Source organism: Dermochelys coriacea, chromosome 7 (assembly GCF_009764565.3).
Source record: "Dermochelys coriacea isolate rDerCor1 chromosome 7, rDerCor1.pri.v4, whole genome shotgun sequence".
In the NCBI taxonomy this organism is placed as follows: domain Eukaryota; kingdom Metazoa; phylum Chordata; order Testudines; family Dermochelyidae; genus Dermochelys; species Dermochelys coriacea.
In genome coordinates this window covers 9,127,397-9,144,849 of record NC_050074.1, presented here as the reverse complement: position 1 = coordinate 9,144,849, position 17,453 = coordinate 9,127,397, and the positions used below count along the sequence as shown (strand labels likewise).

Sequence of the window (17,453 nt, the reverse complement as noted above, 5' to 3'; positions counted from 1 at the left end):
CAAATAAATTTCTTAGTCTCTAAGGTGCCTCAAGTACTCCTTTTCTTTTTGCGGATGCAGACTAACACAGCTGATACTCTGAAAAATAACAAACTAGGTCCTTGCCCTGAGGAGTTGCCATGTTTTAAGATGTACATATCTTTGGCTCAATCCTGTGTCCGTTGTGCACTCAAACGTTTCATTACTTTTAAGGTGTGCAGGACTGGGCCCCTGTGCTCTGACAGGGTACGTCTCGCCAGTTGCAATCAATAAAGATTTATGCAGAAAATATGCAATGACAAGATAAACTGAGTGGTGACTGGAAGCTTCATTGGGGGGAGAGAGAGAGCCAAAGACGCACACCAAACAGTGAAATATCATATCTGTGACCTGAGTGCAGCCAACTAGTCCGGTGAAACTTGTAGGACCTGAATGTACTAAATTGCACAGACAAAGAAGTGATTCATTATACACCATCGACACATTCAAATAGCAGCTCCCTCTCTTCTCTCCCTGAATCCTGTTTTCAGAATTTACTTTCTTGAATTAATCTAAAAAAATTAAACCCACAAATGGCAAAGTTACTAAAACTTTACTTGGCAATTTTTCCCTCCCCCTTCCCTCATTGCAGTGTGGTATGGTCTGCAATTGAGCGAGACCTAGAGGTACAGAGTAATGTGACAGCCTCCCAGATTCAGTAGTCCTGGGTTGTGTCCCTTCACTGCTGAGTCAGGATATGCATGTTAATGTTTTCCTCTTTATGTAAACAGGGGCAGATTGAGGTAGAAAGTGAGACAATCTTCAGATTAGCAGCCCTGATTTTACAGGTAAGATTATCCTTTCGTGTGTGGGGTGGGGGGTTGCTTTTTAACATAACCCACAACTTTGAAACTTAGGCATGTTTGCAGCTATTTGTGGTTTATTTGTGCTAGATTTTGCATATTGTTTGTGAATGACTGGGGAGCTGCTATTTTATTAAGGCCCGTTAGGGAATTTACTATTCAAACAATTCAAGTTGGAGAGTGGGAAATCAAGTGTAACCTTTTTTTGTAAGAAAGATCATTGAACAGAGTGATTCAATCAGGTCTGTAGATATTACAGCAGGTTTCTAACCCGTTTGTCACTTCCTCCTGTGCCACAAATAATTGACATGTGGCTGTTTTTATGGCACGAGATGTTGGAGGGGAAAGAGAAATAGACTACTGTGGCTAAAAGTTACTGCACTAGTTATATGAATTTTCCTTCAAGAAGACTAAAAAAAAAATCTAATTGTTTTTCTCTGTTTTGGAAAAAATAAATATTTTCCTCACCACTAATTTTATGTCAAATCATTAACCTTGTTCATGTTGTTTTTGTCATTAGATTTACAATCTGTTTATGGTACAATCTGTGATTGAACACAATCTTTCTTAAAAGTGGCTTAACTAAGTTTTCATTGACAAATGCAAGGTGAGGTTTGTTGGCTTGGGCTGTGTGAATGATTGTTTTCATCTTGAACGAACACCAATCCATCACAACCGCTGACCTTCTTGCAATGTTTGCTTTTCGCAGGATGTAGCTGATTAAAGGAGAGAGAATGGGTCTTTCTGTTTATATCTCTTAAAAGTGACATGGAGTTTGAATGTGAAATTATCAGTGTTTTGGGAGCAGCATGAACACTGGTGCAGGTGGATAACCTACAACCGGAAACACTAGGGGCCAAATTCTGCTCTCTTATATATATGCATGCAACTCCAGTGACTTCCTTGGGGTAGCATGACTAGAACTGAAGTCAGGATTTCGCCAAAAACCAAAAATTAACAATGCTGAGAATAGCAAAGCAAGACTTTTGAAGAGATTGTGTTTTAATTTTGTCACTATTTTTCAATTGTAGGAAGCTAAAGGTGACTATTCCAGGTAATAACATTTCTCTTTATAAAATGTATGTGCTTAATGGCTCTTTCTTAGGTTTGCTTTGTATTTTAAGCAATCATTTTACTACCATCAGCAGCATAGAAAAAACCCCAGCCTCATGCAGTAACCGAAGAAGTAAAATCACTGCATGCCAGACAAAAATCTTTTGAGTTCATGTGGTGAAGCGATTGTTTTGTGAATGGCTTCTGAATTCAAACATTCTGTTCTAAACCATTCTAGTCAAATCACATCATCTAATCTGCAGTTCCTGGAAGGTGGGACGAAATAAATATTACCACCGTTTCACATTAGAGACCAGGACTGTCCTGTGTCTTGGATCCATGTTTGTGAAGCTCCTAACGACCCTGTCTGTGCATAGTGCTAATGCATGCACAGAAAGATGGAGTTTGTCAGCTGCCTGCTTTGGAGATCAATGCGGTGCTTTCTTTTGCAGCTGCCTTGCAGGGGCCTCACCCTTCATGCACTTGACCTGACAGTTGTATTGTAGCTGGTGTGAGACTCCGAGTGGCTTTTGTTTAGCTACCTAATGCCACATAATCAGACAGCGTTTACCCTTGAAATCACTTACTTTCTACCTGTTAAACTCTGTTCTTTGGGTGCAATAACCGGCTTATGGAGAAAAAAGTAAAAGCTATAGGATCTGAGGGAAGAGACCTTCAATTAGAAACAGCTCACTGAACAAACAGAAATTCAGAAGGTCAGCTTTAGTCATGTTAATGTTTTACTACTGGCTGAATTTCCACATAGGAAGGATGGCTTGTTTACACTTCTGCTACAAGAACTTTCAAAAAGAAAAGGAGTACTTGTGGCACCTTAGAGACTAACAAATTTGTTAGTCTCTAAGGTGCCACAAGTACTCCTTTTCTTTTTGCGAATACAGACTAACACGGCTGCTACTCTGAAACCTGTCATTATGCAAAGAACTTTCAAGTGATGCTTTGTAAATGCAGGATACTGAGCTACCTGCTTGCCTGCAGTAACTAGCAGCTTGCTTCAGATTGCAAAAGCCAACAATAGTTTACTTCAGCTTTTTGTAATAAAGTTGTCAAGTAAGTTCAGGTTCTTTTAACCAGGAACCCTGCTTCTCAAGAGCCTGGTCTTCCACCAAAGTCTGTCGCAAAACTCCCATTGACTTAAATGGTTCAAGGTCAGGCCCTTGAGAGGAGGATCTTGTGGCTAAAACGCTGGACTGAGCCCAGGAGTTCTGTCCCCAGTTCTGACCCTCACCAAGTCACTTAAACTCACTGTGCCTCCATTTGCCTATCTGAAAAATGGAGATAATCTATTTCCCTACCTCACCAGGATGCTATGAAGCTCAACTCATTCCTGTTTGCAAAAATGTGTTGAGATCATCACAGGGAAGGTGCTACTGAAATGCAAAATGAATTACTTCAGACCATTCTTTTTACAGTGCTGCTCCCTCCCTGAAAGTGCTTTTTTGTGCAATGGTGCAGCTGCTATAATTGTTCCATAACAGGTCATAAAGTATGAATTTAAAACCAAATGTGTGTGCAAGACTCCTCTAGATGAACACTGTAGCCGAAAGAAGGAATTTGGTTCTGCATCTCAAGAGTGATTATTTGGATCATCAGTGGTAAGGAAACTAGCTCAGTTACTGGCATATCTTAAAAAATATTATGAAACAGGTCTTCTTTGCCAAACCCTCCTTTGATAAGAAGAATACATTCCAAACACAGTGTCATTATTTATGCAAGTGTAGTATTTTAGCAATCTTCCCTGTTATCAGTATCTAGTTTCTGATGTATTAGTTGTTCATCATCAGTTTGGAACTGGATTTTGGATCAGTTTGGACAGTGGCTGTCATGAGATTTTGTTTCCTTGATATTGCAACAATTAACTTTTTAACGTGGGATTTTAATTTTAATGAACCTCCAATAAATACAGGAATCACCTAGGGATTTGCTTGCAAAGAGCTGAAAATGGGCTACACTTCAGAGAGTTTTAAGTGATTCCTTCTGTGCCTGGTTGATTTTCACACGTCTGGTGGTAAAAGGAATTTTTTGGACCTGCAAACTGAAGCTGTGCATGGAAAAGGAGTTACTAGGTTTGAAGGTTTTTTTAAGTATGGTTCATATCCTGATGTTGATCTGCTCTTTGAACTCCCATTGAAGTCAGTGAGAGTCTTGAATGTGGGCTGACCGTTGGTTATGGCCAAAGGGAAGGGAACAGTCATGGTCCAAGAAATTGTAGCTACTGCTGAGCAGGAGAGCACTTTTTTTGAAAGCTCTTATTTTCAGAGAACTTAGTGTTTGCTTACTTGAAAATCCTACTGTAAGGAAAACCCCCAAACTTTGCAGTATGTCAGCAAAATGGCCTCTGGCATCTGGAAGATAAAGAGCCTCTGATTTTTGTCTTCCTCAGGTTAATTCTAATATGGGCAACAGAATCTTGGCCTAGGAATTAGGACTAGGATAGGCCTTTATTTAGCTCAGAAAGAGGGATTTCCAGAGGAGGTAAAATTTTCAAAAATGCATAAGTGACTAAGTCCCATTTTAAAAAGTGACTTAGGAGTCTAAGTCCTATTGACTTTTAAGGTTTTCTAAAAATCGAAGTGCCTATGCCACTTTTGAAAACGGGACGTAGCCACTTAGACATTTTTGAAAATTGAACTTGAGGCCAGGTTCTAAAGGTGCTGATGGGAGACTAACTGGATTTTCAAATGTACCTATCTGCATTTTTAGGCACCTAAATACCCTTAAAAACCTGGTCTATAGGCATTTTTGAATAGCTATCCCATATTAATACCTCATATAAGAACATAAGAATGGCCATACTAAACATCCATCGAGCCCAATATCCTGACTTCCAACAGTGGCCAATGCCACGTGCCCCAGAGGGGATGAAAAGAACAGGTAATCACCAAGTGATCCATCCCCTGTCACCCATTCCCAGCTTCTGGCAAACTGAGGCTAGAGACACCATCCATGTCCATCCTGGCTAATAGCTATTGATGGACCTATCCTTCATGAATGTATCTGGTTATTTTTTGAACCCCGTTATAGTCTTGGCCTTCACAACATCCTCTGGCAAGGAGTTCCACAGGTTGACTGTGCGTTGTGTGAAAAGATACTTCCTTTTGTTTGTTTTAAATCTGCTGCCTATTAATTTCATTTGGTGACCCCTAGTTCTTGTGTTATGAGAAGGAGTAAATAACACTTCCTTATTTACTTTCTCCACACCAGTCATGATTTTATAGACCTCTATCATATTCCCTTTTAGTCGTCTCTTTTCCAAGCTGAAAAGTCCCAGTCTTATTAATCTCTCCTCATACGGCAGCCGTTCCATACCCCTAATCACTTTTGTTGCCCTTTTCTGAACCTTTTCCAAGTCCAATATATCTTTTTTGAGGTGGGGCGACCACACCTGCACACAGTATTCAAGATGTGGGCGTACCATGGATTTATATAGAGGCAATATGATATTTTCTGTCTTATTATCTATCCCTTTCTAAATGATTCCCAACATTCTGTTTGCTTTTTTGACTGTCACTGCACATTGAGCAGATGTTTTCAGGGAGCTATCCACAATGAGTCCAAGATCTCTTTCTTGAGTGGTAACTGCTAATTTAGACCCCATCATTTTATATGTAGAGTTGGGATTATGTTTTTCAACGTGCATTACTTTGCATTTATCAACATTAAATTTCATCTGCCATTTTGTTGCCCAGTCACCCAGTTTTGAGAGATCCTTTTGTAGCTCTTCGCAGTCTGCCTGGGTCTGAACTATTTTGAGTAGTTTTGTATCATCTGCAAATTTTGCCATCTCACTGTTTACCCCCTTTTCCAGATCATTTATGAATATATTGAATAAGACTGGTCCCAGTACAGACCTCTGGGGTACACCACTATTTACCTCTCTCCATTCTGAAAACTGACCATTTATTCCTACTCTTTGTTTCCTGTCTTTTAACCAGTTACCGATCCATGAGAGGACCATCCCAATTACCCCATGACAGCTTACTTTGCTTAAGAGCCTTTAGTGAGGGACCTTGTCAAAGGCTTTCTGAAAATCTCATTGGAAATCCATCTTTATGAAGTAGATGAGGTCTACCCCACTTCTAAGTCACTTTTGAAAATTTCACCCGTGGTATGTTTGTTGTACGGAGGATGTAGGTGTCAGCACAGCTAGTCGTGTGCTTTGGACAGCATCAGCCTCTAATGTGCAGTTTAAAGTTCCTGCTGGTTCCAAGAGCAATTAACAGCAGAGGTGGCAACAAAGTGAAAATGATGCAGCTCGCCATTTTTTTTTTTATCAATCATGAGCAGTGCAGTTCCTTTTCCTGTTTACTAAATTTGTGATCCCGGCCAGGATAATTATACTGAATGTGTTTATGAGGAGATGTGTAAGAATGTGTCATAGCAATGCGCACTGAACGGCCAATCTATGTATTTAGTGGGACATTGTTACGCTTGATATGGCCAGACGCTTGACCTTTGATATAGCTCTACTGTTGTGCTGTTGAATTGAATCCGAGTTTGTTTTTGGTAGTTGCAGATCTTTGGCCCTTTGTTTTCCAGTAATGATAATGTGGTCAGTTTTGTTCAAGGAGAAAAGAAAGATTGTTTTGCTTGTATTCACTTTTCATTAGTGCCCTGTGCATTGTGATAAATGGCATGCTTGAATTTAAATTGAAATTCCTATAACACATCAAATCTCCTCTCAATCCCTTCCCCCCAAAAAATCCCACCAGCAACACATTAATTCTTTAATTCATGACCATGTGTTTTGGTGAAACAGAAAAAGCTACAATCCTCAGTTGAGAATGACTTGAACCTGTAAATTCCAATACGATCTTTTTGTGTGTAGTCTATGTTAGATTCACGTTGCAGCTTCTGGCATGGTTAATGGTTAGAAAAATATTTGTGTTGTGTTCATTTTTTGGGACTCCACTTCTAACTTGATTTTTGTAAAATTAATGTCTCGAGGGGTAATGAAATTAATAGATTGGGTCTGCTGGTAATTATTCATAGTGTAAATATGCAATATATATCATGATGCTGCTCTGGAAAATTAGCAAACTATCTTTCCCCAGTTAACTCCTATAGAATACAAGTATATTCACCAATCTGATATTGTACAACACTGTGTTTTATTAATGCTGTATTAAAGTCTTTGTAATATAAAGAGAGATCTGATTATCCACCTCCTTATATACATAGTGTGGTACAATCCAACTATTTTTTTCTTTAGTCTTTATAGCATAATCCTTTTTTTTAAGAGAATATATTTTCTATTAGTGATAGTTGTGAGTTCCATTCTATTCAGGTTTGTATAGCTTCTGGGGCATGACTGAAACAGACAGGGCACAACTGAAATGAAGATTGACAGTCCTAAACCTTGTGCTTCTAGCAGCAAGAAAAAGTTGATTAAAATCAGATTAAGTACTGTGTGCAGTGTCAGGAAAGTTACCCTTTTAAAAGTTTACTTTCTGGCAGATAATCTCAGATCATATTTTCCACAGTAATTTCAGGCCAAACCCATGCTGTCTGAAAGTTAATTAAATTGCTGGAGGAGGACTTCCATTTTCTTTAAATAGCTGACGCATTGGATTTCCATTCTAGCCTGTGGGCTGCAAAGATAACTACCGACTGGCATAACATAACATAGACAATGTAATGAATTCCTGATAGCTGACATATATGAGAGACTGGGGTTTATCGTTACATGGATGATAAACACAGTTTGTGAAAGGAAAAAGTTTGTTTAAAAGATACCCTTGCAGACTGCAATTGTAGCATAATTGTAACTTCAGGAGCACCCGAACCAAATTTCACAAAGAAATAAATTAAATACTTTCTTTGTTTTTAGCTATAATGAGCTAGTGTTAACAACGTGCTCCAAACTAAGAGAGAAAGAACAACAATATGAGACCTTTGGTCAACTTTTACTTGAAAATCTTCTTATTTTATGGACAGACTGGAAGATTTTTTACAAGAAAGGAATGTTTTATCAAAAAGTTAGAACAAGTAGCTGCTTTACAGATGTTCAGAGTTGTTTGTCTTATAGAATAGCACCTGTTTGCCATATTTCTCATCCTATTACTGACATCACTTTAAAGATAGTACATCCTGAAGGATTGGTCATGGCATACAAAGCCTTTCCTATCTAGCTTCCTAGCTGAAGTCCATCCCAGGTTGTAATGGCAAAAGTTGTAACTGTCTGTCGGCTGTGAAATATGTTAGTTCTCCAGGTCCCAGCAGTCAAGTGTCCTCATCACGTAATCCCAGTAATGAGCAGACATGCTTGTCAGTCTCCGCAAAGAGGCCAGGGATTGGATGAGCATGGAGAGTGAACTTCTCTCTAAGCCCTATAGAAGTCCCCACCCAAATGAGGTTGGGGCATGTTGGTGGATGATGTGGCAGACCAGGTGGCTTAATAGAGGGTTTCAGTCTCCAGACATCCCAGTCCTGCAGTCTAGCACATTTCACAGACACCAATGAAAAATGATGATTAAAAATACAGATTGATAAATAAGCATCTAAATAAGGATCACTTGATGATTACCTGTTCTGTTCATTCCCTCTGTTGGAAGACAGGATACTGGGCTAGATGGACCTTTGGTCTGACCAAGTACGACTGTCCTCACGTTCTTATGTCTATGCAATAATATTAAAATATAATATTCCCCCAAAGTGTTCCATTGTAAATGCACTGTAGGTAGCATACAGGTAGCTCGTAAATCAGTGTTGACGCTCTGGCATTGCTCATATGACTGTATTTCTGCTTGTTTGCCAAGTGAATTATTGTATATTTTGCCAGTCCACAGTAACTCTTTACATAAACTTTTTCCTCAGATACCTCATTTGACCTTTGTTTCTAATCCATTAATTCTCTTGATCAAAGTAAGCTACACTTTTCCCAATGAAAATATGGGCATAGTTTTGGAAATGTTTACTTGGAATTGATGGGACAACTAACACGAAACGATTTGCAAGATCAGGCCATATTATTTTATTTATTTGTTCATTTAGTTCATTTTATATGATGTGCCTGACAAAATAAGAAACATGCATTACAATTTAAATAAAAACACATTAAATAAATTTAATCTATTGACAGTGTCATAATACCTCTCTAGCCTACAGAGCTAAGACTCTCCTTTCCCAGTCGTCGTCCTCCCTGGGTAAATATAGCAGATAGGTTTTGCAACATGTCTTGATGGTAGAACAGTTCAGAAAATGGGAGTGGAGGAGAGGGAGAGGAGTACTACTTACTTCTTGCTGTCTGAGCCACTGCAGTGTATCAAGGGAGATGTAGTCCTGCTGGGAATCCTGGCCAAAGAGGAGTCTGGGGAAATGAGGCAATTGAACTACAACTCCCATGAGACACCTTGGCAGAATTTCTGAATTGAAAACTTTTCAAACATTGTTTTTCAGCCAAAAGTTGAAATTGTTTATGGAAAGCAGACACATTTTTGAAGAAGGAAAAAAAAATCAAAATTTCTGTTGAAAACAATAGTTTAGATGGAAAAATTTCAACCAGCCCTACTGGAAGGTCATTATACTAAAGTCAGACCAAAAGGCCAAGAAAATTGCTGATCCAGATCTGAAAACTCCACGCCTCTTCGTTTTGTTATCTTGGATTTCTCTTCTGACCTTTCTGTGGTTTGAGAGGGGAGAGAGAGTCTCTCAGACACAAATGATCCAAACCGTAAAGGGGCTGGCTACCTGTTAAAACCAGCAGTTTGGGTTACACTCTTGAATAGCGTGTTTCCTTGAAGATTTACACAGAGAGCAGAATTTAGACTGGTTTTCTCTTACCTCTTACAATAAAGGTTTGATATTGAGTAAATCCATGGCTCTACTGTAGGCAGAATGAAAGGAAAGCCTCAAGAACTAGGTGGTCAGGTTGTAAAATATGGACTGCAAAGGTCTTCCATGTAGTAAGCTTAGCTATCAGTTTGAACTGAGTTCATGAGGCCAAATTTACCCCTAGTGTATCTCCATTGACTTAGTTACATCAAGGAATAATTTTGGCTCCTACAGTCTAACCTATGAGCATTCATTATAGCATTGCACACTGACCTGCTACATTTCAGCTTTTCTCACTACAGTGGAGATAAAAGCCTATTTCTGGCTGAAGCTTTTGTTTACATGCTGTTATAGGTAACCTCTTAGAGGATTCAAACTGAAAGTTGAGAGAAAATATTTCTGGGATTTTTTTTCCATTTGTTTACATTGCCTGTTTGACAGCACTTTGTGCATAGTCACTTTCACTGTTTCCCCTGATAGGCCCCCGTGCTAAGAGATTGCTCATGCACAAAAAGTTGTGTGTCTGTGTAAGGATTTGCAGCTGTAGGACATCTGCCAGTTTTTTTCTGTTTGTGTGGGTCTTTCAGCCAGCAACAGGGGAGAGAAAATGCTTTTAAAACAGGAAGATTTGATGTAAAAACTACCAAACTCAAGAAGGAGATTGAAGGAAGACACTTTTCCTGCAGCTCCTTCTAGCTCTCATTTGGAAATGATCACGTACAAGATTGATAGTGCCGTTTTAACGTTTTTCCGTTTTCTTCTTCTTCTAACAATCTGAGTCAAGGCTTTGTTCAGTCTGTGGAGTAAATACATAGTTTTGTAGTTATCAGTTTGGACGGTCCACGCAACAGTCAATAGTGACTCTGAGGGTTTGCCTGCACTGCAGTAAAACACCCACGGCTGACCTGTATCAGCTGCCTCAGGCTTTGGGGCTATAAAATTGCAGTGTAGATATTAGGGCTGGAGCCCGGGCTCTGGGACCCCGCAATGGGGGGATGGTCCTAGGACCCGGGCTCTATCCAGAACCCCATTGCGATTGTATAGCCTTACAGCCCGAGTCATCTGATACAGGCCAGACGCGGGTGTTTTTACTGCAGTGTAGACATATCCTTAGTGAGTCAGGTGTAAATGCTGTGAGGGAGGTAACCAAAATATTGCGTGGGGTTGGAGGTGGATATAAGGTGTTTTCAAAGTTATTTAATAACATGATCTCGTGGTCTAATGATGCATAGTGTGATCTAAGAATAACATGCATTTTTAAAGAAATCTAACTGTACATTTGATATTAGCAACATGCACTGCAATGGGTGCAGAAGAGCTGTTTTGTTCTGTCACATTCGTCCATTATCCCACAAATGGGGTCTTTTTGTGGTTTTTAAATACACCTGTGAATCAGTGGGGCAAATCCTGTTGCTGAATAACTGGCCCTGTACTGCTCAGCCCGGTAGGCAGGATTTAGGGAGGGCTGTGCCTGTGTTCTCCTTGGTGCAGAGCTCATTGTGCGAGGTGCACCAGAGAAGGGTGAGTGTGATGCCAAAAGGTCCAGAGGGCATGCAGTCCTCTTCCCCCATGGAGCTATGCAGGCTACTACAGCCTTAGGGCTGGAGTAGCAGCCAGGAAAAGAGTATTCTGCCTCAAGGAAAGGTTTCCTTCACCCCGGCCCAAGTACATCTTCCCATCGTGCAGACCGCGTATTAAGCTGAGGGTTTGCCCCTACGCCGTGTAAAATTATGTTCCGGTAACTCTGAGCTGCAGTTTGTCTTTGATTACACTGGTGAATATCTGGAGAAACTCCAGTGACTTAAGTGAACTTTCTCCAGATTTACACCAGGTAACTGAAAGCAATGTCTGGCTTAAAGTGGCAACCTTAGAATTTCCTTCCATTTAGCTCCCTAATTTCTACTGTAAGGGTCTCAATTCCGTTGCCCGTATTGCACTGCCTAGGCATGGTGGGAATGAGCAGAATAACAGCACTTCAGCTTCCGCTGTTTTGCCATTGTAGATTTGTCAGTCCTTTTTATCATTATTTTGATACCTTTTTTTGTATTTTAAAGTATCTTTGTATCAGCACAGAGGACAGTGATAATAAGCTTTAAACTTTGCTGCTGTATTCAGACCTACAAAAGAACCACAACTAATTTGGCTGATCTGACTTTTGTATGAACAGACAAGTCATGAATGTTAGCAATAACAGTCTGTCTTTTGGGGGAAGGCTTGGGATCCTTTGATCATCATGTCAACTGTGAATAATCTTCACTTGTTCAAGAGCAAATCCCTAGGTAAATTGAAACAGATTTGCTTCCTGCTTGGTCTTATGGGAGAATATTAACAAATGCACATGCAGGTACTTTTACAAGTTAACCGTTTTCTGCTCTAGTTCTGCCTGTGGGATACCCTTTGGCAATGGTGGAAGTTTTGTTCAAAGACTGAGGGTCCTTGTGTTCAAAATACTCAGCTCTCAATATTGGAGCTGGAGAAGAAAGACGGCCAAAAGGCTAAGGCCATGACCTAGGATTGGACACCTAGTTCAAGTCCTGACTCCAATATAGACTTTGAGCACTTTCCAAACATTAATGAATAAGGCCTCCAACACCCCTGTGAGGTTGGTTAGCAGTATCTCCACTTCTTTTTTCAGAAAGAGACACTTGAGAGTAGAGATCATACGTAACTTGCCCGGTTGAGCACTGTGTAACAGAGCTGGAACCCAGGTCTCCTGACTCCTTGGCTCTGATCTGACTCCCCTTGAAACCATTGGAGTCAATGGGGATCCTGTACTTTCATTACAAGCCCATCTCTATCTACAATACGTTTTAAAAGTTAGTCTCTCAGCAGATATTAGGTTGATACGGACAGTCAGTGGGTTTCATCTGTGTGATATCTTCCTTCCACACTGTTCAAAAGCCATTTGACAGATGCTCTTTCCAGTGCCTTTTACCCATAGCATGTACTTATCCAGTGTTTGAGGGGCCAAACCCTGTAACCTTTCTACAGGGAAACTCCCCATTGGCTAAAGGAATGAGGCCTGATTCTGGAATGTCCTGAGAACCTCCAACTCCCATTGAAGTAAATCACTTGATCAGCCCCTTTCAGGATTTGGGCCTTTTGACTAGAAAAACTTCCTGCGTGTTCCAAAGTACTGTACTGTAACTGACTGAGAGATTAGGGAAATAATGCAAATGTGTGATATTTGGCACTAAGAGGACCAATCAAATGAATGTATCTTAGAATGCTGCTCCAAGATCTAGCTGCTCTATTTGCTTCTCCCCTCTGCTTGAGTCTCTCCACTGGATTGCACCCACTAGTTTTGTTTGAGATCTTTTGTATTAAAATCAAGCTTCCTAATCTCATTGTCAAAAGCTCTCCCTTGCTCCACCTGTTTCTGTAGCTCCCCCCTTACCTCCATCTTTCACCCCATATCCTCCACCCTAATAATTTTTGCTGCCTCCTCTCACACCTGCTTACATACTGCCCTTTATGCATGGAACAGTGTCCCAATGGATACTCACTGAGCCCCCATCTCCCTTTCCTCCTTCAAATACTTAAGAAAACACATCTGTTCCAGACGCATTCCAGCGATAAGACAGACATTCCGCTCACTGAGCCTGATTCTCAAGTCTCCGCTCATCAACACTGCCATGAATTGGGAATAACTCCATTGAAGTCAATAGAGTTACATTCTTTAGATCAGAATTGTGCCTGGTGTCTGTCTACCTTTTTATAAATAATAATGCATAGCGTTCTCCTTCAGTGGTAGTCAATCTTTGTAAAGTTAGAGGAGTTGGCAATTCTCAAGAATCGGGATAAGTGTCCAAATATACCAAATAATCTAACCATTCTCCAGACAGAAAGAAATTACAGATCCCATTTCTAGTATTTAATTTGGCTGTGCAACATTCTTTTTCTAACACAAAACATTTAAAAGAACAAGAGGGAAAATGTTTAATAGAAAATTTCCCGTGTATAGAATACATGACAATATTGTATTGTCTCTTGCATGTTACAGTCCCTTCACACACACACACACACACACCACCACCACCACCACCACCACCACCACCAAGATTGTGCCTAGTGTATACTCCCATTTATCCCAAACCCTATTGTCCGAATCTCTTAATTATCTGAATCCCTTCCTGTTTTATGTGACGTTTGTTTGCAAAACAATTCCAGAGTGACAAAAACACCTCATATCATTTTGTTATGATACATTCCAGACTTACCAAGAAGTTAAGATTTACAGAGAAATGAGAGATGTTGAACTTTTATGCCATGCCAAATGTAATTAATTTGTTGGTTAGTGCTGTCTTGGGTGTGTCTGTTGCTTTTGTACTTCATGCTCCACATTTTATGATAATCTCATTAACCACATCTTGTTCCATCAAAGCTTTTACCTTGAATTACTGCTTTAGCAACAAAAAATAAATTATTTGACACAGTGGGCACCAGGAAAAGGCTGGGCACCTATTGACAAATGGTTCTAATTAGCACAGTTCTGTTGTGTCAGTAAATCTTGGGCTGACAGGGAGTGTTGTATCGTGAAATCACAAGCTGTGAAGATACTGAGAGTGAAAATATATTATGCATCTTTTAAATTTTTTTTAATTCTTAGTAATATACTTCCAGTGAAGTGTGCCATTATTGTCTGGCTTAAGTTCCTCTTAAAATTCTAATGGAGATTTATGTACAAAGCTAAAATTTTTAGCCACAACCTACTGTTTCTGGTATAAGGTGGGTTTCAGTAGGCAGATAAAGTTGAGCCAGACTTACTATAAGAAAAACATGGTAGTTTGTGTGATTAGATTTTCTATTCATAGCACAATATGTGTTTGGATTTTGTTGTTGGGTTTGTTTGGATTTTTGTAGGGACTCAGTCCACACACAGCACATTCACTAAGACCAGTAAGAGTTGTACATACACATTGGGTGCAGTATCTTGCCCTAAGCTGGTTCACATTGTTTCAGAAAACTAAATATAGATGATACACAGAATGCAAATTAAAACATTGTGCCTTGAGAAGTGCATAATGTAGATTTTTATTAAATCTCAGAATTGGGGTATTCCCATCCAGATGATGGTGATCAATTCAAGTTATGTTAAATGTACACTAGGGGACAATATACACTGGGTGGGATGGAAAAGAATGGAGAAAATGCACGTTTTCTTTCCTTCTTCTCCTGGGGGAACAATACTTCAAATAAGCTTGTTTCATATTCTCTTCCTAGGAAATAAACAAACTTTTTTGCCAAAGAAATTCATCTCTGTTGACCCTGGGGATTTTAAGTGTTAGAATGGTGCCAGGAACTATCAGGGCTGACTCATGAAGAAGTCCTTTGGTATTGGAGGTCAGATTAAATGCAAGTAGGGGCCCCTTGGTCCTGACAGCCAAATTCCAACATTGCTCTTAGGAGGGCTGGCTTGTGTTATCACCAACTGCAAACAACCCACTGCCTACAGAAACCGCCACCCACCCTCAAATTCATCCAGCCAGAGTCATTTTTCAGAGAGAGGCTTTTAGAATACAGCTCAAAGCCAGGCATGCTGAGCTGCAGCTCAAAATGACCTACTCTTTGTTTAGGTGGGTCGTTTCAACAGTGGAGCAGTGGGTGTTTCTCCCCAGTCCCCTCTCTTCATGATTTCATCTCTGGTTCCAGATCCTGTAAAAATCAAACACTAACCTGTCATTCAAATCATTGCTACTTTCATCTGGATTCCTCACCTCTGAGAAACAGCTGAGCCTGTTATTAAGGCGTGCGGTAGTGATTCTCCGGGGGAGAACATGCTTTGTCCAGAGGGAGAAGTGATAATGAACTTTTGGGGAGGAGGGGAGAGGCTCCGACTCCCAGTTTCTCACCCTCCATGAAGCTGTGAATCATCCCAAATGCTAATCCCTACTGTGTAGTCAGCAGTTTGATGCCATTTAAATACCAAGATGTGCAATTTACTCGAGGGCAAAGATACATGACGAAGGAAGCAGACGGACATACCCTTTTTCCTCAAGTTTTTCGTTCATATTTCCATACATTCCACAGGTTTAACCTTATGGCTATGGAGAAAGGAACTCAGCATGACCGTTAGAAATGTGGGGCCTTCTGTTTAACCACCGATCTCCCCTACCATAGTCTTGTACTTCCAGGAGATGTGCTGCAGCATGCTATGTATGCTGCACCTGTCAATGGTATATCAAAGGATGGGGACCTTAGGAAGGGATAACTTCCAAGGTCCGGGCCTCTCAAACAAAACTTGTTTTATTCTTTATATTTATGGGGAACTGGGTGCATCGGGGATTATGTTCTGCAGCCAGAAGGCCTGATCCCTAGCCTGTGCAATTCATCAGAGCTCTGTTGACGTCAATCAAGCTACATTGACATACACTAGCTGGGGATCTGCCCAGAGCCTTTACCGCTAAACCGCCACTTCCAGTCCAGTTGAGGCCCTGCAAGTGATTGCAATTTGGTGCTACCAGAGAACAGTTCTCAGCGGCCTGCGAAATGAGCTGATGGTCTCAGTGTGGAGGATTTGCATAAAGGTTGTAATCGATAGCCACTAGGGGGTCTCCAAAACTGACTGGTGATGGGCAGACGGGCCCCACAGGGCAGAGAGAGTGCTATCCATCCTGACAGAATGGCAGCAGGCAATGTAGAGCTCAGTCTGCGGCCAGGTTGCAGATATTTCAACAGTTTCAGCTTCAAGGGCCATATTTATTTGATTGGAGCCCCTATCTTGATATCCGATGAGGATCAAATGTTACTAGATTAGTCTACTAACCCACCATATGTGGAGATGAGAAGCCTTGCAGTGAAGCAGAAAGCCTGCCCCAGCTCAGCACCTACATACTAAGGCGAACATTTTCAAAGGTAGGTGACTAATACAGGACCTAAATGAGTAGCCTGGAGTCCAGAGATGCTGCGCACCCATTGAATTCAGTGAGGTTTAGCACCTGTGGAAATCAAGCTACCTACTTAGGACCCCGATCCTGCTGGCACCTAAGTACAGTGATAAAACTCTCAAACGAGGGGCCAAAATACGGATTTTGGTGCTGAATACTGGACCTCCCACAGCTGTGAAGATTGTGGCCTAAATGTCTGTATTTAAGAAACACCTACCCTCCTCATTGAGGAAAATAGCTCACATTTTCCTCTAAAATTCTTCTAATCCAGTATATTTCAGTGGAGTTCAGCATTGCCAACCCAGAGTACTCAAAAATCATGAGTCTGGTCCCAAAAAATCATGAGACTGACTTAAAGACCGTGAAATTTTAAAACAAAAATAAATACAAATTGAGTTCTTTTTATTTGCTTTCTGATTTCTGAGCCTTTAGGATGCGCTCGGGTCATGTTTTCAAGATTTTTCTCCACAACCCTGAGAGCTAGAAACTTACAGGGTATTTTTGTTTGTTGGTTTAAATGGAAGCTGAGATTCCCATGTAATCTCAGTTAATCTCAGCATCTGGGACTTTAAGGAAAAAACCCACCAAATATCTTGAGAGTTGACAACACTGGGAGTTTAAAAAAAAAAAAGATTGATTTTCTTCACAGATGCACGTTTTGTGGTATTCAGGGGCTGATCAAAATGCCAAGAGCTGTGCATGTTCCTGGCACAAGAGAACTGGCTGTGGGAAGCTCAGAAATAAAATTTAAAGCCAGTTAGTACAATAGGCCACCCGTAGTGGCAACTTCAACAGAGGTGATGAAGAATAAAATGAGGCTCATCACCTCATCCCTAGAGAAGGTTCCTCTGTGTCAGGGTTGACACATTGTCAGGGTGATGTGGAAGAAGCTTGGTCTGCG

At 40.5% G+C, this 17,453-nt stretch overlaps 1 protein-coding gene across 7 annotated transcripts in view; it reads left to right on the top strand.

The window, feature by feature from the left end:
- FRMD4B (FERM domain containing 4B) overlaps positions 1-17,453 on the top strand; it is a 191,073-nt gene that overhangs the window by 128,521 nt on the left and 45,099 nt on the right. For 6 of the 7 annotated variants that reach the window (XM_038410319.1, XM_038410318.2, XM_038410320.2 and 3 more), the window contains 2 exons: positions 750-806; positions 1,853-1,875. The exons of the other annotated variant lie outside the window; for it this stretch is intronic. In XM_038410319.1, coding sequence (XP_038266247.1) covers positions 750-806; positions 1,853-1,875 — 80 coding nt within the window. The remainder of the gene's footprint in view (positions 1-749; positions 807-1,852; positions 1,876-17,453) is intronic. 7 annotated transcript variants of the gene reach the window in all.